Source organism: Leuciscus leuciscus (genome assembly GCF_965113295.1).
Source record: "Leuciscus leuciscus genome assembly, chromosome: 19".
NCBI lineage: Eukaryota > Metazoa > Chordata > Actinopteri > Cypriniformes > Leuciscidae > Leuciscus > Leuciscus leuciscus.
In genome coordinates, this window is record NC_138743.1 from 10,939,114 (window position 1) to 10,964,240 (window position 25,127).

The 25,127-nt window shown below is 40.1% G+C and overlaps 1 protein-coding gene across 3 annotated transcripts in view; it reads right to left on the reverse strand.

Moving 5' to 3' along the window:
• Positions 1–25,127, reverse strand: part of galnt14 (UDP-N-acetyl-alpha-D-galactosamine:polypeptide N-acetylgalactosaminyltransferase 14 (GalNAc-T14)) — a 94,542-nt gene that overhangs the window by 14,878 nt on the left and 54,537 nt on the right. For all 3 annotated transcript variants that reach the window (XM_082148250.1, XM_082148251.1, XM_082148249.1), the window contains 6 exons: positions 22,825–22,923; positions 12,180–12,247; positions 11,470–11,535; positions 7,226–7,347; positions 6,155–6,242; positions 5,788–5,872 (listed from right to left, as the gene is read on the reverse strand). In XM_082148250.1, the coding sequence (XP_082004376.1) occupies positions 5,788–5,872; positions 6,155–6,242; positions 7,226–7,347; positions 11,470–11,535; positions 12,180–12,247; positions 22,825–22,923 (528 nt within the window). The remainder of the gene's footprint in view (positions 1–5,787; positions 5,873–6,154; positions 6,243–7,225; positions 7,348–11,469; positions 11,536–12,179; positions 12,248–22,824; positions 22,924–25,127) is intronic.

Consider the following 25,127-nt stretch of genomic DNA (forward strand, 5'->3'; position numbering starts at 1 on the left):
ACGAGTTATTGACGGAGTCATGGATCATAGCTCTCACATCTCCGTTTCAAGTTGCAAATTGTGTCCGAATACGCTTCTTCCCGACGACGGACACGATCGATGCCCATCATGTTTAGGCGCTCAACATCTGAAGGAGGCCCTGACTGATCCGTGTTTGCATTGTAGTATGCTACCGATGTCAGAGAGACAGCTTCGCCTTGCTGAGTTAGACATTAACTCGCCTGTTACCCTCGCACAACAGCCGCGACGCGCTCAAAAGCGTCGCGCGTCAGCAGCGGCTGGCGCTCCGCCTAGCAAGAAAAAATCTGTACTACAGAAAGACACTTCAGAACACTTGTTATCGAAGACTGTAGCTTCTCTCTCTTCAGAAATGATGGAGATGAAACGTCCCAGTCTACAACCCCCAGTATCGGCACCACATACTGAGAACACACCAGTGGATGAGAGTGATTTCCAACCCCCACATGATATAGATTTTGACGCTCTCTCCATGAGCGCGTCTAATTCTCATTTTCTTGATGGAGAATCGGTGGAACCTGCCATACAACCCACCCTCCCAAACGATGTCTTTTCTAACCTATATGCTACAGGTGGTTCAAGCGGTGGGTCTGTACATTCATCGGGCGCAGGCCCATCTGCTCCAGACGATGTGTTATCTGTTCTGCAGATGGCGGTGGCTCGTTTGGGTCTTGACAAATCACCTGTCCAACCCATTCAAACCAATGTGTTCTTCAGACAAGCTGCTGATAGTAATGTGTTCACAATGCCACCGTGCAAGGATTTTGTGACAGAATTCTCCAGTGCACTTACCAGTCCCAATGTGCCTAGGAGGAGGTCAAAGACAGCCCGCACTCTTGCAGCAATGGCTGAGGCTGACTCCATCGGGGTAGGACGGGCGCCTGAAATTGAACAGCCGGTTGCAGCTTTGGTGGTATCACCAGATGAGGCTCTAAGAGGCAATGTACGCTGCCCGAGTGCACAATGTGGACGCACTGACACTTTCTTGAAGAAGGCATACGAGTCGGTAGCCTATATAACTCGAGCTGAGAATACTATCTGCCAGCTGCTTCTTGCCTGCAATAACACATTAGAGTCAGCGAGCGTTGACGCTTCTGCATCTCAGTTCTTACAGACGGCTCTGTTGACTATGGGCCATGTGACTCGGGAACTTGGGACACTTTCAGCGACCCTTCTAACAGCCCGGCGTCAGGTATGGCTTGCTCAGGCAAGGTTACCTGAAGATTGTAAGAAGACACTGAGAGAACTGCCAATTGTACCAGGACATCTCTTTGGCCCCAATGTTTCTGAGGTATTGGAGAAGAGAATGAAGTTGTCAGAAGCCACACGACAACTGACTCAGGTTCCACGAGCACCACCTTTTAGAATGCCTCTAACTCCGGCTCACCCACGCTATCCGAGCTCGGAGCAACGAGTGCGACAGCAGAACGTTTCTCAGCTTCAGGCTCCACAGCGGCATAGAGGGGCTGAGGAGGCCCAGGGACGCCGCCCTTTTCACCGTCACCAGCAGGGGAGACCACGTCAGCGCCCCCCCACAGGTCCTAAAGGCAGAGGCCAAAAACCCTGAAGCTATGGGGCCGGCGGTCGGTCGTTTCACTGTGCAGCATCTACATTACTGGGAAAATTCAGTGTCCGACCCCTGGGTTCTGGCGACTTTGAGCAGGGGATACACTCTGCAAATCCGACGCCGGCCTCCCAAGTTTTCAGGAATCTTTCCGACAGTTGTCAAAGATGTAACCAGTTCAATGGCCCTTTCCTTAGAAATTCATTCACTGTTACTGAAAGGAGCCATAGAAAAAGTTCTTCCCCTCAGTCAGAGGGACGGGTTTTACTCCACGTACTTCCTTGTTCCAAAGAAAGATGGCGGTTTTCGTCCAGTTCTGGACCTGAGACGCCTAAACGTGTTCTTAAAGTCTCTTCCTTTCCGAATGTTACGCACAGTCGACGTTCTTCGATCTGTGACGAAAGGAGACTGGTTTGTGAGTGTGGACTTGAAGGACGCTTACTTCCATGTTCCCGTTGCTCCCCACCACAGGAAGTTCCTAAGATTCAGCTTTCAGAATCAAGCCTATCAGTTCAGAGTTCTACCATTCGGTCTATCTCTGGCTCCTCGTGTTTTCACAAGATGCATGACTGCGGCCCTGACTCCTCTTTGGTCCAAGGGCATGAGGATTCTGCCCTACTTAGACGATTGGCTGCTCTGCGCCCCAACAAGACGACATGCGTTACACAACACCAGGATTGTGCTGGAGCATATCCAGAGGTTGGGCCTTACTGTGAACGACACAAAGAGTCACCTGGTCCCAGAACAGACCATAACCTTCATAGGAATAACACTCAATTCAATCACAATGTCTGCCACATTGTCTCACGCACGAACAGACAATATTTGTCAGTTACTGACTCGTTTCGGTCAGGGGACAAAACTTCCTTATGGTGTCCTTCTGCAACTAATGGGGATGTTAGCCGCAGCAACATCCGTGATCCCCTTGGGCTTGCTTCACCTCAGGCCTCTTCAGAGGTGGAGCAACAGCTTAGGGCTAGATTCAGCGAGACATCGCCATTGCATGATTGTCATTTCGCCTGCCTGTGTCCGTGCATTGAAACCCTGGAAAAAGGTAACATTTCTGAAAGCCGGTGTGCCTCTAGGGGTGGTGTCCTCCCGTCGAGAAGTGATCACGACCGATGCTTCACTAACAGGATGGGGGGCAACTTGGAACCAGAGGGGAATTGGTGGTCACTGGTCACCCAGGGAGGCCTTAGAACAAATCAACGTCCTGGAGTTGAAGGCAGTGTACTTGGCTCTACAACACTTCTTACCAAACCTGATGGGTCGTCATGTGCTTGTCCGGTCCGACAACACGTCGACAGTCTTTCATTTGAATCATCAGGGCGGCACCAGGTCTCTGGCGTCTTTACTGCTAACTCACAAGATCCTCACATGGTCTCAGGGCCGGCTGGCCTCATTAAGGGCAGTTCATCTCCCGGGATTGGACAATCAAGTGGCGGATGCTCTGTCCAGGGATCTGCTGCTCCCGGGGGAATGGAGACTTCACCCGGATGTAGTACAGTTGATTTGGCAACGGTTTGGCAAGGCAGAGGTAGACCTGTTTGCATCGGAAATGACCACTCATTGCCGCTGGTGGTTCGCGAGAGCCGAGGCGTCCAGCCCATTGGGACAGGATGCATTAGCCCACGAGTGGCCGAGTTGCCTGTTGTATGCATTCCCTCCATTTCCACTTCTGTGGGAAACATTACATCGTATATTCCTAAACAAGCACAGGGTGCTTTTAGTGGCACCTCGATGGCCATCCAGGCTATGGTTTCCTCTCCTTCTGAGTCTGTTACAAGGCGAACCATGGCAGCTTCCCACCAGACGGGACCTTCTTTCTCAGATGCACGGCCGTGTTTGGCACCCAGATCCAACTCGTCTTCAGCTCTGGGTTTGGCCCTTGGGTCCAGATCACAGTTAATGGATTGTGAACCAGCAGTAGTGAACACTATCGGCAACGCTAGGGCTCCTTCGACACGACAGCTTTATGCTGCTCGTTGGAGGATATTTTCTTCTTGGTGCGGGGATCAAGGAATTGACCCAGTTCACTGTACTGTGCCGACAGTTTTGAGTTTTTTGCAGCATCTATTTGACGACAACAGGGCGGCCTCCACTTTAAAAGTTTACGTTGCTGCCATATCTGCTTATCATGACCCGGTTGCTGGTGCTTCCCTTGGGTCTCATAACCTTGTTTGTAGTTTTCTGAAGGGAGCGAGGCGTTTAAAGCCCGTTCGTTCTACTCCTTTTCCTGTGTGGGACTTACCGCTTGTTCTAGAGTCCCTTTGTACACCACCATTTGAGCCGTTAGCTGTGGCAGATATTAAGTGGTTGTCCTTAAAAGTGTCTTTTTTGTTGGCCGTTGCTTCCACTAAACGTGTTGGTGAACTTCATGCCTTGTCAGTGAGTGAATTGTGTTTACGCTGGTTACCAGAGGATTCTGGGGTCATTCTTCGGCCTAATCCAGCCTTTCTCCCTAAAGTTTTGTTACCACAATTTGTGAATCAGTCTATTCATCTGGCTGCTTTTCAGCCGCCTTTCAATCACTCAGATACAGATGGGGGGAGGTCTCATCTTCTGTGTCCTGTACGAGCTTTAAAGTGCTATATTAAGTCTACTGCTTCTTTCAGACAGACAGATCAGTTATTTGTCTGTTATGATGAGGTACGCAAGGGTGCGTCTTTATCCAAACAGAGGCTATCACGCTGGATTGTCGAGACGATAAAGTTGGCGTATAATAAATCTCATCAACCCTTACCAGTGGGTGTTACTTGTCACTCCACTAGGGCTGTGTCTTCGTCTTGGGCCACTTTACGGGGAGTTTCCTTGGCGGATGTCTGCGAAGCTGCTACCTGGTCTTCTCCATGTACCTTCGCACGGTTCTACAAGGTTAACGTGGCTGCTTCCCATGATGTGAGCTCTGCAGTCCTTCTGGAGCAACCCTGATGTTGCAGGTGGGTGGCATTCCTCATGACTGTGTTGATATGCGTCATCCACTAGTGCTCTGCACTGCCTCTGGCGGTCAGTAGGAATGAAACAGAACGCTAGTTACGTATGTAACTGTGGTTCTGTGAATTCCGGATGACCGCCAGAGTCCCTCGTCACTCGGAATGCGCGAGAAAGCATTCTGAGGCTGGGCACCGAGTCACTGTGGTTTATATCCTCGCGTCTCGGTCTGCGTCATGACGTGACTTTGTTGTTATATTCTTCTCGATCTATCTAGCTGGCGCAGCGATTATCCACTAGTGCTCTGCACTGCCTCTGGCGGTCATCCGGAATTCACAGAACCACAGTTACATACGTAACTAGCGTTTCTTTTGCTTTCCCCCCCACCTCCAGAATGGCTGCATATGTGCACTGGAACAATCCTTCCTAAAACGCATTAAACTTTCGTTTACAAAGACGTGAAACTCACCGAGTGGTCAGGGGTGTTCACTGATATGCTCACACAAAAATCGCTGCAAAAGATGCTTTCCAACAGGTTTTATCGTAGTTTTTGTCCAACTCCATTGACTTGTATTGGATGTGCTGTGAGGTACGGTATTACTCCGCCGCCGGGCTGGAGTGTCTTCAAGCTCTCAACGGAAGAATGTACGGGTGTGAGGCGTTTGGAAAAATAGGTCCACAGTTTTACAATGAATGGTAAAACACCTGTTGGAAAGCATCTTTTGCAGCGATTTTTGTGTGATCATATCAGTGAACACCCCTGACCACTCGGTGAGTTTCACGTCTTTGTAAACGAAAGTTTAATGCGTTTTAGGAAGGATTGTTCCAGTGCACATATGCAGCCATTCTGTAGGTGGGGGGGAAAGCAAAAGAAACCTAAAATTCTCGGGACAGCAGCATGTGTCCAAATTTTAATCTTAACCGTTCTATTTAATCAGAAACGATCTGTAAACAGGGCTTTAAGTGTAAAATACCGAACTTGTCCTTTAATACTTAGAAACCGCTAACCCTAAGTCCAAATACAAACAATAGTTACAGTGATGCTAATAAACGCCATTCATGATTCAATCAAACTCTGATGGATATTTCCAACTGAAAATTCTGTTTCACTTACTGTAATTTTACAGAAATTAAATGTGAATGCCATTTCAAGTTGTTTTTAAACCTTTTAAACGCTTTTTCGGAAAGTAATTTGAACTTACAGCAAACAAATAAAAAAAAACAAGAAGCTAAACATGAAGCCCAATAGATCCCCTTTGCTTCTCTTCACCTACTTAATGGGCTCTGTAGGGTCAGCTCTCTTGGCTCGCTTTTCAGCTGATAGTTGCTCCCATTTAAAATGCAAACTCCAGTCGAAGCCTGCAGCAGAGATGGAGGGAGAGACAGGAGAAAGACAAGAGAGATCAATAAAGATCTTTTTGCTCTAATTTCTTGTAACTTACATTTTTATGAGTCATAATTATACAGTACACCGTAGTGGCGGTGATGATTAAAGTGTACTGCTGATGATAGGCCAGGGCTTTCATCATGGATAATTGTTAGATTTGTTTCTGGGTGACACCGCTGATTGGGGAGTAAGACCGACGCCCCTTGATGTCAGGGCTGGGACATTGAATGGAGGATTATAATTGCAGTTTTTACCTCCTCGCAAGTCTGAGGAAGCGGCGACATAGGCAAACGTGTCCATATTAATGATGTCAATCACAGGACTTGCGACACAGGTCGGGTCCTGAAAAATTAAAATATTACAAATTGAGACAAAAGAGCACAAGAGACTTGAAAGGGTATGTGGATGGCTCGACTCTCTGTCTGTTCAGCTTGATTTCACAACAAAGGAGGTGGAAAATCAGCGAGAGCTGGGATTATCTGTGTTACTAAGAGTGAGTGTGTGAAAGTGCACACACACTCATCCAACATCATTACACCAGACGCTCTGACCTCATCGCTCAACCCTCTCATGCCTCACAAAATAGTCCAGCTGAAAGAAAAGAATACTTGAGATTTGTCAGCACTAAAGGCTTTCAAACTAATTCAAACTGCTAATGAAATGCATTTTGAAAAATGTGATTTTATTCATTTTGTTCTAGGTAAGAAAATCTTGTCACTTCTGAGTTAACATATATGAGTTCTGAGTTCACACTTGAATTACAGGTTAAAGGGTATTTTTCACACCACACAATAGACGGCAAGCTTTGGCTGTGATCAAACATTACTAAACATTTATTTCTCCATAAAATGTGTCATAGTGCTCAGAGAAATTAACAATTATCCTCCGTGTTGTTTTTTGTGCCAATAAAAGCTAAATGCCGATTGGTTGTGAATAAAATCACCATTTTATTGTCATGAAAAGAATTGTATTGATGTGAAAAAAAAAGGAAAACAAAAGTGTGCCGTTTAATGTTGTGCACTACTAAGATATTTCAAATAAAAGTTTATATATATATATTTTCTTCAAAATATTTTGAATTTTTGCTGCTAAAATATGCCAAATGACATATGTCAGATGACAGTGCTGCTAACAGTCAGACAGAACAAAGCGGCAGGATTTCTGTGCATGTGCTTGGCAAGCAGTGCTGCATTCAGTGCCTCCTCCATTCTGCCTGCTGACTCTCTCCCATTGAAAATGAACTGAAAAAGGAGACAATACCACAGAAGCCAGGCAAAAATACTCAAAAGATCACGGCCACAATAAGAATGAGTGTAAAATTGTACCTCTTTGACCCTCTGCAGCAGTGGAGGCAGCCAATCTTTGTTGACCTCACAGTGACTGTCCAAAAAGGTCAGGATCCCAGCTCCCGCAGCATCCGCCCCTCGAACCCTGGACCGGATCAGTCCTGTGAAACAAACACACACACACACACATGCACACGCACACACAGAGAGAGCGAGAGAGAGAGAGAGAGAGAGAGAGAGAGAGAGGGTGATCAGGGGCAATGGAGAATTCGAGCAACACATTACATCTGTTGAGAAGCCGGTTAAACTGACAAATACTCTCATCTCAACAATCTCATTCACAGAAAAAGATATGAGAAGAGCCATTTAAATCTGATTAGTTGAAGGGACAATTAAAGCCTTATGGTTATTATCGAATCAGAGCAAGAAGCTTTTCCATGAAGGCAAGGCTGTTAAATCGGTAGAGCCTGACTGAGGATGCATAATAATTGTAAACGTGCAAGACTCGTGCAAAGTTTCACGCTGCATGGTAACTTCAGCCAATTAAAAATCCCATTTCATCCTCAATAAGGCTGTATTTTCCAGATGGGTGAGCGCACCCTCTACAGAGTTGTTGAGAGCAGGCTGTGTTTGTGTGTGCATGCATATTGGGCCAGTGTGGCCCCTCTGTGTATGCACTGGGTAGATGGAGAAGGAAAGAAAGAGTGAGAAAGACAGACAATGAAAGAGAGAGAGAAAGTGAGTGAACGGCAGTGATTACATTCACCTACAGCTAATAGAGTTAACATAGCAGAACTGCACACCCTGTTTGTAGCTCCGGGACGACAATGGGGTTTAAATGCCTTAAACCTTTTAACAATTTTCTCTTGTACAGAGTTGGCTGCACAGGGGTTTTATGCATTAATCAATGCTGTCTAAGCGACAATGTGTGACAGTGTGTAATGGAACCTCGGAGCGCTGGAATAAACAGGGAGGGGGCAGCAAGTGGATTATCATTACTAATAAGAACTTTGCAATGTTTCTTTCTTCAAGTTTTAGGTGACAGTGATGAGTGAATGTTACATTATTATTCGTATTAATAGTGATCGACCGATATTTGCGGGTTTTACGTGTATCGGTATCGGCCGATACGTGGCTGCTGCGTTCGCCGATAGTTTTTTTCCCGCCATTATTTACAGACAGGCATCCGCAGGCAGCTCTGTGTTGCTGGAGACGCTGCAGTTCACGTGCAGCCCATGCACTGCCCCTCTCACACTAGCAGAGTGCTGGAAGCCTCTTCAAGACAAGCCTCTTTCAAAGCATCTTTTAACTGTTTGACTTAGCTGAAATATTGCCATCCACTTTGAAAGTGGAAACACATTGCTCTATATGTGCGTGCAACTATAGCTAAGCAAGTTTGTGGGTCCAAATGGAAAAAGCGAATGCCGAATGCCTCATCTATAAAACTGCTTGTCATTGTGTTTAGGGAGCTGCAAATAGCTAAGTTTGAGGCTATCCATATGCATATGGCAGCTGTCACGAACACTGGTCATAGGATTAAATAATGCCGACGTTGTTCCGTGATTCCGTGATATTTGTGGGAGTTTTATTCAGCGACCACCTGGCTGAGGTTTGGACGTGTCCTCATAAAAGAAGTGACGCGGTTGCGACACGCATGCGATGCAGCGCGCTCATTTGTCCAGGCACTCCTATGCCGTGGTGAGATGAAAACATCTAAACTTTTCAGAATGCTGCAAGCGCACGCAGGTCATGTGACAAAAAACAACTGACCTTTCCATGACAACATCGAAAGCTCGACCAAACAGCTGATCATAGCTGGACAGGGCGGGTTTTTATTTCTCATCTCCATAAATATATGTAGTCGTAAAGGACTAGAAATAAATGAATCCTTACTTCCTCGTCATCATGGAGAGCGCAGTTCATGGTTGCATAGCAACGACAGACGCCACGGGAGCGCAAACGCTTGTAGAAAGGAGAAATCGGCGAGGCCGTGCTTTCCACACGTTTTTAGGCGCGATATGTGAACAGTACCTAATTCATAATAAACTGAGAATCTATTTGGTTTAAAATCGTTTTTGTTTTGTTTAAAATGGAGATCACGATTACATATATCAGACAACTACACAGAATAACATGTTCCAGTCTATTTATAAAAAAAAACTAATGTTCATCGTTAATTCAAACACGTTTAAAACGAATTAATTCAGTCTCAGCAGTAAAGTTGTATCGGCTCCAAATATCGGCCCAAGAAAATAGGCAGCCTGTATCGGTCATCGGCTAAGGCTGCTGAAAAAAAATCGGTATTGGCATCGGCACTAAAAAATCCATATCGGTCGATCCCTACTTCTTAATATTATCATTACTCTTACTCTTATCTCTTACTTTGGTTTAGGGAACTTCAAAGCCCTGGTATTAAACTGTTGTGCATAACTAGCTAGGGACGCGACTGATTCGCTTATTTGCATCTTATTTAGAAGAGCTGCACTATTACTTTTCTTAGGGATTGGACTTTACCTGGCAGAAGATGAAATTAGAAAATAAACCGATTTAAAATGAAGGAGGGAATCAAGCCTTATCTATGGAGAAGAATATCAAAGCAACTTGGGGGACCTTTGACCGCTTAGCAACCATTCAGAACCAGAGTTGTTATTGTTAACTAAAACTATTAAAAATTGTCCAATCATAGAAATTTTGCCTTGGCAACTAACTGAAATAAACAAGTTTAAGTTGAAGCATGAAAAATATTAAAGCTAAAACTGAAATAAATTAGAGCTACATAGAAATATAAAAAAAATGACAAAAGCAAATAATAAAACAATTAAAATTTAAAACTGAAATTAAAATGTAAACTGAAAATAAAAAGAATGAAAAAACTAATTAAAAATATGAATAAATACAATAATAGTATATAAATAATACTAAAATAAAATACCACTGCTGAGAACACCTTATCAACCACATATCAGCACCCTGCAATCATCCATAACACCTCTGCATTGTGGCAGCGAGTTTTGCCCAAGGAGGCCCTACTCATTTTACTGTCAGAGAGTATGAAAATCCAGTTATTAACGTCTGAATGCATTTTGGCCCAGTGACATTAAAAGCATAGTGCTAATAAACTAAATGAGAAATTTAAATCCAAATTGGACAAGGACATTTATGTAAAGCTTGACCAGCTTAATTTACCAAAAAGGTAACCAGCCATAAAGATGACTTAACCTTTCAACATCCATAATGTTGTTAAACCGTGCTAATAGGATTTCATTAAACATTAAGTTGGCATTTTAACCAAAGTCAATCTCTAAGGGCTTGGACAGCCATTCCGAACAACGGTCGACATAAAATCTGCCACAGGCTGAACAGCAGTGGCAAAATCAATATTTGCTATAACGGTTTAAGACCAAGGTTTTCAGTTAGATGCACATCGAAATGCTCTGCTTACAAATGGACTTTTAAATGTTTCTTTTTTTTAAATCAAGAGTTTAAATCTATGTCTATGCGAGCTGCTTGCCAACTAATCCATGTTCCATCACCCTCTAGACTCAATATATCTGTTCATCTGAATGGAAAGATACGGATGACAGCACGAGTGCATGGTGGGGGAACTGTATGCTCTGTTTTCCACCTGTGCAACCGGTACATGTAAGGAAGTGTGAAACACAGACCAGAGCTTCAGTCAATGTGCAGTAATCTTCTTCACAGTCTGTTCACAGTCACCCTCCCAGTAACGCACCACCTGCTGTTAAAACACTCGCCAGCACACAGGCGAAAGTCAAACAGCTGCTTTTAGAATCTGGATGGTATTACAAACAGGCATGTTGCCAGACCAAAATGAAATATTTAGTTTGTTGTGTTCGTGTGTAGAATTATTTTGGGACTATTTTGAAAAGGAAGTCTAAACTGTTGTGTAATGACGTAAGTTGGGGGAGAACGGAAGTGAATGAGTACACAAGATTGATGAAGTTCAGTTGATCTCCTGTCTCATGTGTCTCATTACTTATTAACTCCTGAAAGACACCACAAATTGGCGACAAGGTTTAGGCACTTTTTTTCGCCATCATTGGTCACGTAAATGGCAGTTGCTAACATGCCTTTCGCAAGTTTTTTCCTGCCTTGCCCCAGTGAGCCTGCTATCTGTGGGTTATTGATGCCACAGGGGATGCCTAGCTGGGCAAACAACGGAGAGCTGTACTATGAACAGGATGGATACTTATTAACTCTTGACAGACACAACATAATTCATAGGGAAAGGGAGAGTGACAGAGACGTCATCAGAAGCCTACCTTCTCTGCGTTTATTGCGAAAACACTTTACTTTGGGCAACTTGGTGAGAAGAAGGCAGTCATTTGCTGAAAAGAACAGATAGATTTACAGTGAAACCAAAATTTATTCAGACACCTTCAACATTTCTCACATTATTACAGTTTATTCGCTATAGTTTAGAAAATGGTAATAAAATATGACAAGAACTTAAGAGTTATCAAATCAGTTGATATTTCACTGGTTTTGGCCATGCTTCTGTTAGACTGTCTCACAAATGAATTAGGTTGAATAGCTGTCAGCTGTTAAATTTAAGTACACAATTAGATAACACCTATTTAGGACAACTAATTACCAAGCAATGCTTAATTTTATTCAGACTGTGGTGTAAAAAGATCACATTAGCAATTAAAGAAAAAACACTTGAGCAAAACATGGTCAGGTCAAAGTGTCTGAATAATTTTTGGTCCCAATTTTTTTTATAAATGTTACTGGTAGTGCACTGTATGAAGAATTTTGGGGTATACTATGTCACAGTTTACTTTATTTTGCTATCCTCACTTACATCAATTAACTATAGTGTTCTGCAACCACTAGTAAATTTTTTTTTATATTAATCAAATAAATGAATGTAACTAAAGAGTGCAGTCATGACATTAGAATATGAATTTTGTACTTTATTTCTAACATATCTAATTTGAAAAATGCTGTAATACACAGTGCTGGTACTCACGATCTTCGCTAAAGTCGTCCACCAGTATGATCTCATGAATCAGATGCACAGGAGTCCGATTCAACACACTGAAGAGAAACAAAATTAAAACAGTCTGAATTGCTGTCCAGCAGAAAACTGTAATACAAATCTCTTTAGGCTGTAGGCTATAAAATGAATCTTTCTTGAGGTCTACCAGTGCTGTTATTGTTAACTAAAACAAATGTTTTTTTAATTCAGCAATTGAAATATAGCTGAAATAAAATAAAATATAAATATTAGATGAACAACTTAACCCCCTGAGGTCGCCTATCGCACGGGTGTGATTTGCTCGCTTTTTTTCTTATCAGTTCAAACGAGACTCCAAATACTCTGTTGACTTTGATATTACAAACCAGTTTCATACATCAATCGATCCTGTTAGGTGTGTATTATTTTTGTGTATACTCACAATAAAAACAAAGTGTTGTGCTTTTTGCCAAATAAAGAAAAATAAACATGATGTGAGTTCTGCTTTCTCGCTGTCAGTGAAGTCAATTCTGAAACTGAACAATAACTCAGCGAATACTCAGTCAAACAGGCATACAGACACACAGGCATGAAGCTTGAATTCTCTTCTTTTAAATGAAGTAATTTATATAAAAAACAAATATTCTCAGTTTATGTAATATGTATTCTAAAGAGAGAGATGTCAGTTGTTCTCATCTCAGCTCATTATTTTTAATTTGACCCCGCCCACGGAGAGCGCGCGCTATTCAAACGCAAATGACTGAGGCGATCGAGAAAACACATCAAGTTTATTCAGATCATTGTACTTGTTTACACCGTCTCGCAGTGCTGTGAGGAATAATACTATCGTAATAATAATAATAATAATGGAAAATGTACCTCAGAAGTGCTGGTATTTCGAGGAGCAGATGCAGCTGAGCTGAGGAATACTGTAGTAAGTTTTTTTCATTCTCAAGTGAATCGCGTTTCTGTGTGTGAATGAATGAACGGCAGAGATGCGCGCTGTTTACCACAACTCACAAAAAGACGGTTTAAATTTGAATCGCATTTCTGTGTGTGAATGAATTACGCTTTTTATTTTTTACATTTTTATAAATTTTTAAAAATATTTTATAAATTACGCTTTTAGCAAACTGTATTGCTATACTGAGATGAGTAAAAATCGACTGAAATATGTTGAAATAAAATTTATTTGTATAAGCAACATATTAAACTGCAAATTAACATTTATATTTCTTATAATAAAAACGAAAGACCTATGTTACAGACAAATGAAAGACAACATTTCGTTGACTAGTTTTGGATAGATTATACATTTTTACTGTAAAATATCTGCCACCTCAAATGAGCTTTTGTTTGCCAATTTTTGCTCATATGTTAAATATAGTATGTTTTGTCAAAAATAAAGTAATCAAATAATATGTTATAGTGTTTGTTCCAATGTAGCCTAGCCTATATTCAAAGTAATGAATCCTTAACTTTGAAATATGTATGATAAAATGTATACTTTAGTTTTTACAAAGAAAGATTACACTTGAATTGTGGTTGTAATTTTAACCTTTTTAATAAAAAAATATATGTACAAGGTAGATGTAAACAAACTATTAAAAGGTAAATATAAGCCTTTTCTTTAAATAATTTTTATTGTGTTTTATTAGTGACAAATTTGGGGACAGGATACATATTCCAAAACTGAAAATACAGTATGAGAATTAACTGCACAATTACTAGACATGTTTTCCTTGGATATTATACAATTTGATACAAAAAAATTTAATAATTGAGATGCTTCCAACTGTGAACCAATTTGGTAGAATATATATATATATATATTGCTCTTGCATTCTTTCTTGTGGCTCAGTGACACACCTGAATGAATGGCTCATTAAGTATGCGGGCCCCATTGTCTCCTCAGGTGCGAACCACTAAATATGCATGATGGTGTTGGATCGTTGACGATCTAAAAACTTTAGTTTTTTCAATAACCATGCATAAACATTATTCTCTCAAAAATACAAACATGTACATACATGTTGCTCACATATTATGGTAGCCCTGTTTGTGCTAAATAGAGTGTAATTACACCTTTGCCATTAATATGTTTATAAGCAACTGAAAAAAGCACAAATGTCAGGGCATGTCAGAACATCTCAAGGACCCCAAAAACACCTTAGACCCCAGAGGGTTAAACGACTATAAGAAATGTTGCCATGCCTACTATTGTAACTGAAATCAATTTTAAAGTAAAGTACTAAAATGACTAAAAACAGAAATAATAATACATTTAAGCTAAATGGAAATATTTTATTAATAAAAAGTCTAATTAATAAAATTTAAAAAAGACAAAAAGCATATATCAAAATTACAAAAACTTGAAAACTGAAATTATAAAATAAAAGCTGATTCAAAATATCAATAAATACTATAATAGTATGTAAATAATACAAAAAAACCCTAAAAAGGTCTATATTTACACAGATTTGTATTTAAAATACTGTAGTAATACTGTAACAACAATGGCAAGTTTATTCACATACAGAAAGTTCAAAAAAAATCTCAAATGACTATTTGCAAGGTAAAAAAGAATATATACAGCAGAAGTACTTTAATTTCATTTCAAAACATACACCATAACTTACTGCTGAGTTTTTTATGGCTGACACTTCATATCCAGTTTAACGTATGAGATCCATTTCTGAAGAGAAAGCCTTATTAGGTATACCAAAATTGAATTATTAATAAGTAATTTGTTTTACTATTAGATTAACTACATATCTTCAGATATAATGTTATATAATACTACAACATTTTTTGCAGTTGTTGCAGACCAGTTGTAGCCATTTCGCCAGAAATAGATAAACAGTTATGTTGCCAGGTATGGAGGAGATGCTAGGGTGATGTGTATATGCAGTGCTGTGCAGTTGAAGAGCAAAGACCTCTTCTAAACCTCTTTTCTTTGTCCTCACGCTAGGTGACTGATTGCATTGCTCTCTCGCTCACCTCACGGGTATGTTTCCACATGTCTGAGTCAGTGAGACACATTCATCTCAGCACTCCCTGTACTGAACATGCGCACAGATACAAACGCTAACATACACAAGTAAACACATGCACAATTCAAATTCACTTGGAATCTCTACAGACCTTTAAGATCGTCACATTTCAGTCGCACCCCCCAATTTGCCAATACATACTACATGGATTTAACTGCTTTTCATTGAGTTATTTTTGCTTTCAAGTGGCAGTAACTTTGCTCACTGATTTGTTTTGATTGAAGTGGAATACTGTCCCTCCTATCATTTTACACCTGCTTAAAGACTAATTAAAAATCAAAGCACTTTCAACACCAATTTCTGCTGCTGTTTCCTATCACTGCTGTACTGACTGTGGGAGTGAATGTCAGTCTATTGATTTTTAGTTTCGTAGGTGGCTTTGTAGGAGCAGGGTATAGCGCATTGGCTATGACGCCCAACCGAGGCTTTGAAACCAATCCGAACTATAAAACAGGGTCAGACAACTGGACCAGTCAAAACACATTGACAAAAAAGTTACTGCAACTCATTTTCTAATTAAAAGCAGTTATGAGGATACACATTTTTCTTGAACTTACTAATATAAAAGACTTTTCTAAATGTATGCAAAAAACATTATTTACTGCCATAAAAAATAAAAACATGATATGATATGACCAATGTAATGTATTGCCATATTGAAAGATATAGTGTATCCTGCTATGTATAATTGAATGATTTTAAAAGAAGTAACTATATGATACTTTTTTTTATTTTTATAATCTGAATAAATAATTATTCCACCAATTTATATATGGTTTTGGCCATCTGGTTAGACTTTGCTTAGACTCCCTTTGGTTAGACTGTCTCACAAATGAATTAGTTTGAATAGCTGTCAGCTGTTAAATTTAAGTACACAATTAGATAACACCAATTTAGGTCAACCAATTACCAAGCAATGCTTAATTTTGTTCAGAGTGTGGTGTAAAAAGGTCACATTAGCAATTAAAGGAAAAAAAACACTTAAAGGTACAATATGCAAGAATTTTTGCCGCTAGAGGGCGCTACATTCCAAACAACAACAACGGCGTAGCTTGATGACGATGTGAAGGAGCGTGGAATGATGGGAACTGTCGTTTTAAACTCCACCGTGGATGTAAATCAGTCAGACGGGAATCGAAAAATCATGTTCATGGATGAGGTTAAGTTCTGTTTTTATAAATGTTGCGTTTAATGACATGCTTTTTGTGGCGAGGGGGGCGTGGTTCAGCGCGGTCTGTGATGGGAGAGAAAAGAGACGAGCAAGTAGGTCAAGTGCAAATGCAGTGATCGGCGTGGAGAGACCGCTTATAAGCCGCGCTGGAACGAGAGAGAGACTGGAGAGAAAATTGGACGCAGAGAAAGAAAACCGGTGGATCCAAGCTCTCATTTTTGAACTGTTTTGTGCCGTCGCGGTTGCCACGGTGAATGCGCGTTGTGCGCGGCTTTTGTTTGTTTTGCTTTATTTTAATAAAGTACGAGTCCCAGTCACGACGACGCGTCTCCTTCCTTCCTGACTCTTAAACCTCATCACACTATTATTTCATTAAAAATGAATTAACCGCATGAAAAGTAAGGTTTAATACTTCATAGATGTACTGTATTTGTTGAATTCATTGTTGTGATAACGCTGCGCAGTTTTACATGTTCTAAACAATTGTTGTAAAAATACATTCGAACATGCCCACATCATTTGCCAAAATACTGATTAATCTTTATGTATAACACATGCTATATTTATTTACATGGCCATAAACACCAGACGTGATAAACAATGTCAATAAACTAAACACAAATCTAAAGCAATAATACTTTCCTTACATAAACATAACTATTACCGAATGCTACATTTGGAAAATATAAAATTAAGCATGCTTTGTCGACAGAACCAGCTGCAATCGGTAAAGTATAATTGTGTCCCATAACGACTGCAAGAAACAAGCTAAAGTTTGTAGCTTGATAGACGCTACAACTACAACTTCCGCATTTGTCCAGGACTCCACGCAGTATGAGCGGAAACCGAGGGTAACGCGGATATGACGCAATTGACTGGCGACTCCCAGCTCTCCCCTGCTCTAACGCCCCGTTTCCTTGGTTAAAATCGCAATTTTCTCACGATTTAAAAATAGTTGGAAACATTTGGGATATTGTAAGTAATCAACTTAACAAAATATATAACACTGGCCTTGAGATTTTGGGATATTTTAATGCAAAATTCTTACATATTGTACCTTTAAGCAAAACATGGTCAGGTCAAAGTGTCTGAATAATTTTTGGTCCCAGATTTTTTAAGTTAGCATAAACTCTGTGCTGCTTTCAGATGCAAATAATGCAACATAGCTGCTTGTCATCCATCACACTGACAGGAATGTTAAAAGTTTTTTAAGGACATTCTGGCAAATAAATTCATGTCCCTTCTTATTTATTTCCTGAACTGCTTTTTTTTAGTCTACAGTACGAATTGCTCATCTTGAGACAGGAGGAAATAGCGCCTGTGTTCTGTAGATGTCGCCAAGGTCTGTTCTGACCTCACTATACCTGAGGGGTGAAGAAAAACAAACAGCCTCTCCGCATACCTCCTCTCACATCTCTCTCGCTCTCTTTCCTTTGCCTGATAAGTAGCCGCAAGGACAGTCTGAGGAAACCAAGAAATGCTCCAGAAAGTTCTCTTCCACCTCTTAGGACTCCCCTTTAGTAACAACCTCTGTCATCAACAACACCCATCAAAAATTGCCTGGGGTCTAAACTTCAAACCCACTCTGTGTGAATGTTTAGTTTATGAGAGCATTCATGTGAAGGGATGTTTGAGTGTTCATGTGCATGAGAGAGAGAGATTCCACACATAGGGAATAGGTCATTGAAAGATAAGGTTTAATACAGCTTTGACAACAAGGTGTCTAGCAAATTGAGTCAGTCAAAAGCATATTTTGACGTTATTGTCAAATATATTGTTGAATGGTTGGTAACTTTAACAAAGGCTGAGGGTTAAAGCAGGGCGAAAGTCATTTCTGTTGTGTACAAGAGCTGCCATGACTAATGTGTGATGAGAGTAGTTTAGATTCCACACACTCCAGGGCAAAACACCTCACATCGCTTCACCGCAGCATCAAGAGCCAAACTGCACCTGGATACTGCTAATGCAGTCATATTTCATCCCAAATAAAAAACTATATAAATTGGTAACACTTTACAATAAGGTTTCATTACTAAGCATTAGTTAACTACATTAGTAAACATGAACTAATGATGAACTGCACTTCTACAGCATTTATCAATCTTTGTTAAAGGTGCATTAAGCAACTTTTCATGTTAAAAATACCCGTTTTCTAACCCATACATGCTTAAACAATTGCCTGATGGGCTGAATGAGCCCTCCTCTGATCACTGAGATTGTCTCTATAATCCTGTAAAGTAAAATAAATAAGAGGGATTCGGGCCGGAATTTTAGACTGGGCGTGACGTCATGCGCGTTCACGGCACGCTCACCTGGCTGTCTGGCAGGTTTGTGTATTCGCCGCCATTCTCCGTAGAAGATGGATTCTAAGAGACCGGCTTGTAGTTCATTTCAAACACCAACGCAAACTCCACGTAAGTAAAAAAAAAGAAAACTTTTGTCCGTGAGCGTGCACACTTCTGGCTGCAGTTTCGCTTGACGCCAGAGGGGGCATAGTTCTGCAAAAACTCAGAGACTTGCGCAATGCACCTTTAATGTTAATTTCAACATTTACTAATAGGCTACTTTATTAAAATCAAAAGTTGTATTTGTTAATATTAGTTAATGCACAGTAATGAACTAAATTAACTACCTTATTGTGAAGTCTTACCGATAAATTATATTTAAATTTTCATATTATAGTTAGTATACAGAAAATGCATCTATTGCATTGATACTGCAGGTGCTTGAATCAATATTTTTTATTCATGTTAATTCATATCCTAGGTATTTGACAATACTCAACCCTAATATTTCTAGGACCATTAAGAAAACGAAACCTATCCACTGACGTGTTTGCATTGTGACATTATTTTCATGAAAATTAATTATTTTCTCATTAGTGAAAAACTGTTTTTTTATTATTTTTTTATTTAACTCAACATAAATTTAAGGCAGTCCAACAAATACTTACAAACCTAAAAGTATAAATTTAAAGTAAAATTTAAAGTATAAATACTACAAAGTAGATTTCAGTATTAATACGTCTGCTTTATGGTAATTAGAATATATTCTTAAGTACATGCACAAAGCTTTACTCCAATAAAATAACTGCTTAGGGAACTGATGATTAAAATGGACTCCTTGTCTCTTGTGGCCAACTCTAAGCTAGACTGAAGCTATATTGACATGTGCCCTGACCTGCAGCTACAGTAAGACTTGCTCAGTGCTCCATCAACCTACAGTAGGTCAAAGGTCAGGATTGGAAGTGAAGTGAAGAAATACTTTTAGTGGTAAATAACATACAAAGATGTCCTTTGAGGGTACTTCCCCAGTGAAAAGCTGTTGCCAAGTCCGCGGTTCTGCAACTGGATACTATTGGAGAAATTGGGCTACTTTTACACTGTTGTTGTGTAGTGCAAGGGGTAAAAGCGATTTTTTTTTTTACCCGCCGGAAAGTGAGTTTTATTGGGGAACCACCCCCGAACGCGATTTGTCAAATTTTGGCCGTGATTGGGTTAGTTTTGATTAGCAATTGGGCTGGTTTTGTTGTGCAGACCTAGAAACCATGGCTGTTGTACCCCACACTCTAAAAACTGCTGGGTTAAAAAATAACCCAACCTTAACCACGCCGCTGGGTCACTATTGGACAGAACACGCGCTGGGTTGGTTTGACCCAAGTGCTGGGTTTTACCATTTAACCCATATTTCTGGGTCATTCATTTGACTCAACCAGTGGGTGAAATTAGCCCTCTTGCTGGGTTAAGTCTTACTCATGTGCTGGGTTATTTTTTGTTGCATTGCCTTAATAAAATTAGAACCATTAACAAATATTTGTTATATTATTAATGTAAAATAATTATTATCTCTGTAATACAATAAACCAGAGAGGCCACTGTATGATTTCAATCTCATTTTTTATTTTATACATTTCTTTAATACTTTTCTTTATCAAATGCAAATGTTAATCAATGTCAAAGGTCTGACATGTCCCCCTCATTTCATCCCTGAGGCACAGAATGTGCAGCAATTCACCGGTCATCTCATTTTGTAAATATTCAACCATGTTGGTCCTCACCTGTTGATTACACAAGTCAAGTCATCTTTATTTATATAGCGCTTTTTACAATACAGATTGTATCAAAGCAGCTTCACAGTGATACTGTAACATGAATATAATACAACAAAGTTTGTTTCTAGAAGAAAATTGCGTCATCGTCCACCTTAAGGCAAATCAATAATATTGTTGAATATTAAATGTCCCCAGCTAAGCAAGCCATAAGCCAAGGCAACAGTGGCAAGGAACCAAAACTCCATCAGTGACAGAATGGAGGAAAAAACCTTGGGAGAACCCATCTCAGTCGCTCAGTTCTCCTCTGGCCAACGAGCGAACAGTGTATGATTATGATCAAGGCAGCGTTACAGGTCAGAGGTCAGATTGGATCAGAACATTCAGAATATTTATCCAGTTCCATCTGGTTGGAAGTCGGAGTCATCACACCGGTATGGAGACGAATTTGTTGAGGATCAGACGTGTCGATGAGGCCTTCACAGGGCTGATGAGGCTGGCCCTTCAGGGATGCGTCATGGATGGGTCCAGGCGCAGGTACACCTTCTGATCTGGATACGGCCTGGATCCGGCTGACTTCAGTAAACTTTAGAATGAACAGAAAGACATACATTAGCATAGAGGCAATTTTTCTTATTAAATAATGAGTACATCAGGTGTTATAGGAAAGTGTCCCCGGTTCCGGCTGGCCTATGCACCCTAATAATCATTTAACTGATTTGAATAATAGAAATGTATAATGTTCTATATGAATGCCAGGTAAAAGAGATGCGTTTTTCTAGATTTAAACTGACAGAGTGTGTCTGCTTCCCGGACAATCACTTAGAGTTTTGCTATAAAACTGACATGCAAGTTAAGCTTTTTTGGTGGAAGTATCAATTTATTATTGAATATGCAATTAAAATTATTGCAAACATTACCAAATGACCAAATGTGAAAAACAAACAAAATGTGTAGTCTTTGCAAACTGAATTATAGTAATAGTAATAAAAGAGTAATTTGGACAAATATTATCAACATTAAGGCATTAAAATAAAACATTATTATTAAAAGTAAAATATTACTGTAATGTTGATATAGTGTCTTTAACATTAAAACTCACAAACCCACAAAGCTGCTTAATCTCCTGACTGGCAGCGCTGATGATCGCCTCGTTTAGATGTTAACTTGCACACAATAAAATGAAAGATGACATGCATGGTGGTAGGGTAGGCTATCATGTAAGTTTACAATTTTTTAAGTTTTAAATATTGGCGATCATTCGTTCAACTACGGGTATAATTTTCTTCTCAAAACTGGCGCCTGTCCATTTATTTCTCCTTTCCTCAGTCGATTTTCATAAAGATTGAAAGTCATACATTTACTTTAAAAAAAAGGCTATATCAAGCTCTTGAAAGCCTTTTTTTTTTTTGGCAGAAACAGTGGTTCGAGACATTACAGAAGACACACGCAGACTGTGCTGGAACTTACCTCAGTCACTTCTTCAGACGAGTATTTCTAAAACTACGCCAGCAGACTTTTCACTCACAACTCACTAGCTAGCCTAACGTAGCCTACATTAGAGACTCATTTCCCGCTGATTTTACGTGCGAGCCCAGTGAGGGAAACTGCGCGTAGGGATTTCATACAAAACGCTTTTCTCACTTTTAAATACGCAACGTCCACAATGAATAGGCCTACGATAATTACATGATGAATTTAGAATTTAAATTTTCAAAAAGGCTGCTGATATAGCTGGTTTAATTTCAACTAAGGATTTAACGATGCAGCATTTTGTCAAAAATTCTAACCGGCTAGCTGTGGCTAATTAATGTTTCACAGAATAAATACGTTACCCCTCACACTTCCATATCAAAGACTGTATGTTGAACAGTGAAATTAGCTTGCTGCTACCACCACAACTTATTAAAAATATAGGTAAACATTCATATTACAGTAACTTACCATAAAACACTGCCTGCTCCGAGTCGAGTGGTGTGCTCCTCGAGTCAGAAGTGAAGAAGAATCCAGAAAGTTCCGCAAAGAATGAAAAAGGTAACCAGTTGCTGGGTTAAAATAACCCAACCAGCGGTTCATTTGTGAATGACCCCCTTACAACTCATTTGACCCAGCATACGCAACCCAATAATGTGTTTACAGTACCCCAAACAACCCAACTTTTTGACCCAGCACAATCAACCCAACAATTTGTTTACAGAAACAACCCAGCATTTTTTTGAGTGCAGATACACTTTTTGCATATTTTGTCTGAACAAGGGGAAAGGAAATAATAGTGCCTAGTTTTATGTAGCACAATTGGGGATAAAAGGTACATTTTCTTTCACAAGAAAAAAAAGAACAAATACGCATGAGAATGGAACAGATGGATTAATGTCCAAGCCTTACCTCATAACTGTGCGCAGTAGGGTAGATCGTGCCTCATTGTGGAACGTGATCACTATGGTGGTGGATGGCAGGTCGGGGTCATAGTGCAGTGTTGTACACCTGGGAGAGACAGGAGGGTGTCAAAATAATGAGACTCTGTGGTACTAATTAAGCATCAGTTTAACGTGTGGCAAAACCTTTGCTAAATTTACACATACTTAATAATCAAACTTAAAGGAGGTCAAGGCAGCCCTTAAGCATGTGGTGAAGAACAGAAACTGCTGAGATGTGTAAAGCAACTCTTTTTAAGGTGGTTTAGTAACCAGTGAGCATTTAAGGATAGACAATATAAAACAGGGGCCATGGTCAAGAGAGATGTTGCCTGTGTTAACAGGCCAACAGCACCCCATTGTGTGGAGGAAGAGGGAGCATGTGGTTAGAATGGTAAGGACAGCAGGCAGAACCCAGAGGAGCAGGAGCATCAATAATGGAGGATCTGATTAAAAATAAATAGCATTTTCGCTTCACCCCAACAGCAGGAGGAGTGGGCCAGCAAAAAGCACTTTGTTTTGAGGATGAACGTTCTGACTTGCGGTAAACACCAACCATTACCCTGCAGACTTTATGTTTTGGTTGTAAAAAGTGTCAAGAAAAAAACTAAAAATCAAAATGACCAGCTAAGTATATATAGGCCTAACGCGTATGGCCAGATTTACTAACAGCTTACTCCAGCGCAAAAGCTCTTTTGGCGTTAAAAAAAGGGACACACAGTGAAAAAAATTGCACTGAAAAGGCGTGGACAGGGTTATTTTTGTGGCTGAACTTATTGCATATGCATTTGTAGGAGTTTCCCTTTCAGATGCAAAATTTATGGGAGGAGAGTATTTAAATGAATCATGCAAGGGGATTTACTAAGGTTTACACTAGTCAATTTACTGGTATTTACACCATTATTTAATACCCAAAAAAGCATGTCTTTTGGTTTGATTTATGACTGAGAACTTCTAAATAAAGATTTTTTTTTACCTCCTTATGAAAAATTTAATGGCAAAATCATTTCCAGAACCTGGAAACGGGAATCATTTCTGTCTGGAAAGCCTGCTATTGAAAGTGACTGAAATTGACTGTTTAGCAGAGCGTAATTTAGGCTTTTTTATATTCTTTTCAGTCTAATGCGATCATTTAAATATTGAGTCAAACTGTGAAATAACGTGATATAGATTTCACCATTCATTAGACAAGCCATAGTCTCTAAAATGGTTTAATCAGAGCATCAGTGTTCTGTTGGAGCAACACATACTGTAAAGTGCAGATGTATTTACATTTAATGTCAAAACTTTTGGGGGTTAAACAGTCATGATAAATTTGCTTTGGAATAAGGTACATATATATCCTGCTTTTGCTTATTTATTCATCAATACAGTAAGATGAGCCTTAAACACACTTTATGAGCTAAGGGCTGCGTTCACAGCTTTATATGCTGTTTGAAGCCAGCCTGGGAGCGGGCTCCATCGCTCAATGCAGCTATAGCCCAAGGTCTTTTGAGATAGGGGGATGCTTTAAACAGCAAAACACAGAACATCATTAGGGTTTCTGTCAGAAAACAACATCTGGGAGAGGGGAAGCATTTTGCTGTGTACTTGATATTTCGTTAAAATGATGGATGTGTCCCTGAGAAAATTGGGAACTGGGAATTTGGTCTTAGCGTTTCTCATTATGATGTATACAGCTCGTTCTCCATAAGATTGCTACTGCTGGACAAAATCACAACATATGGCCACACCAATGAAAATAGTGCATATGACAAATAGGAAAAGACAGGAAAAGCTAATTAAATAAGCTGCTCTAGTGAATAATTGCTCTGCATGCTTTGCATATGCTTTATTGTTTGATATACGAAGAACAATGATAGGAACCGACGAGGAAGTTTATCACGAAAATATGTATTCATGTCTCAGATGCTCTGTGGAGATGCAAACGCCCTTCAGGTGCTCCTTTTGTTATACACACAATAGGATGTCTAAGAGCTCTAGGGAACTGAGTGACACTGCTCCAACCTTGGCGAGTGAGAAAGGCTCAGGAGGCAATATGCCTTTCATTAAGCTTGAGCTACAATGAGAAATAAACAATACCAAAATATCCAAAAATAATGCCTTATTGATAAGGCAGTGGAGACCTAACATGAAGCAAGAGGGAAAACTGGAGATACTGTATCATGGTTCTTCAAGTAATGAGCATGAGATCATCAGTTTAAAGAGCCTGTGCTTGATTTGGAAGGATGCTAGTGTGAGGACACTGTCCTTGGTGTCTAATTGGCTACTGCT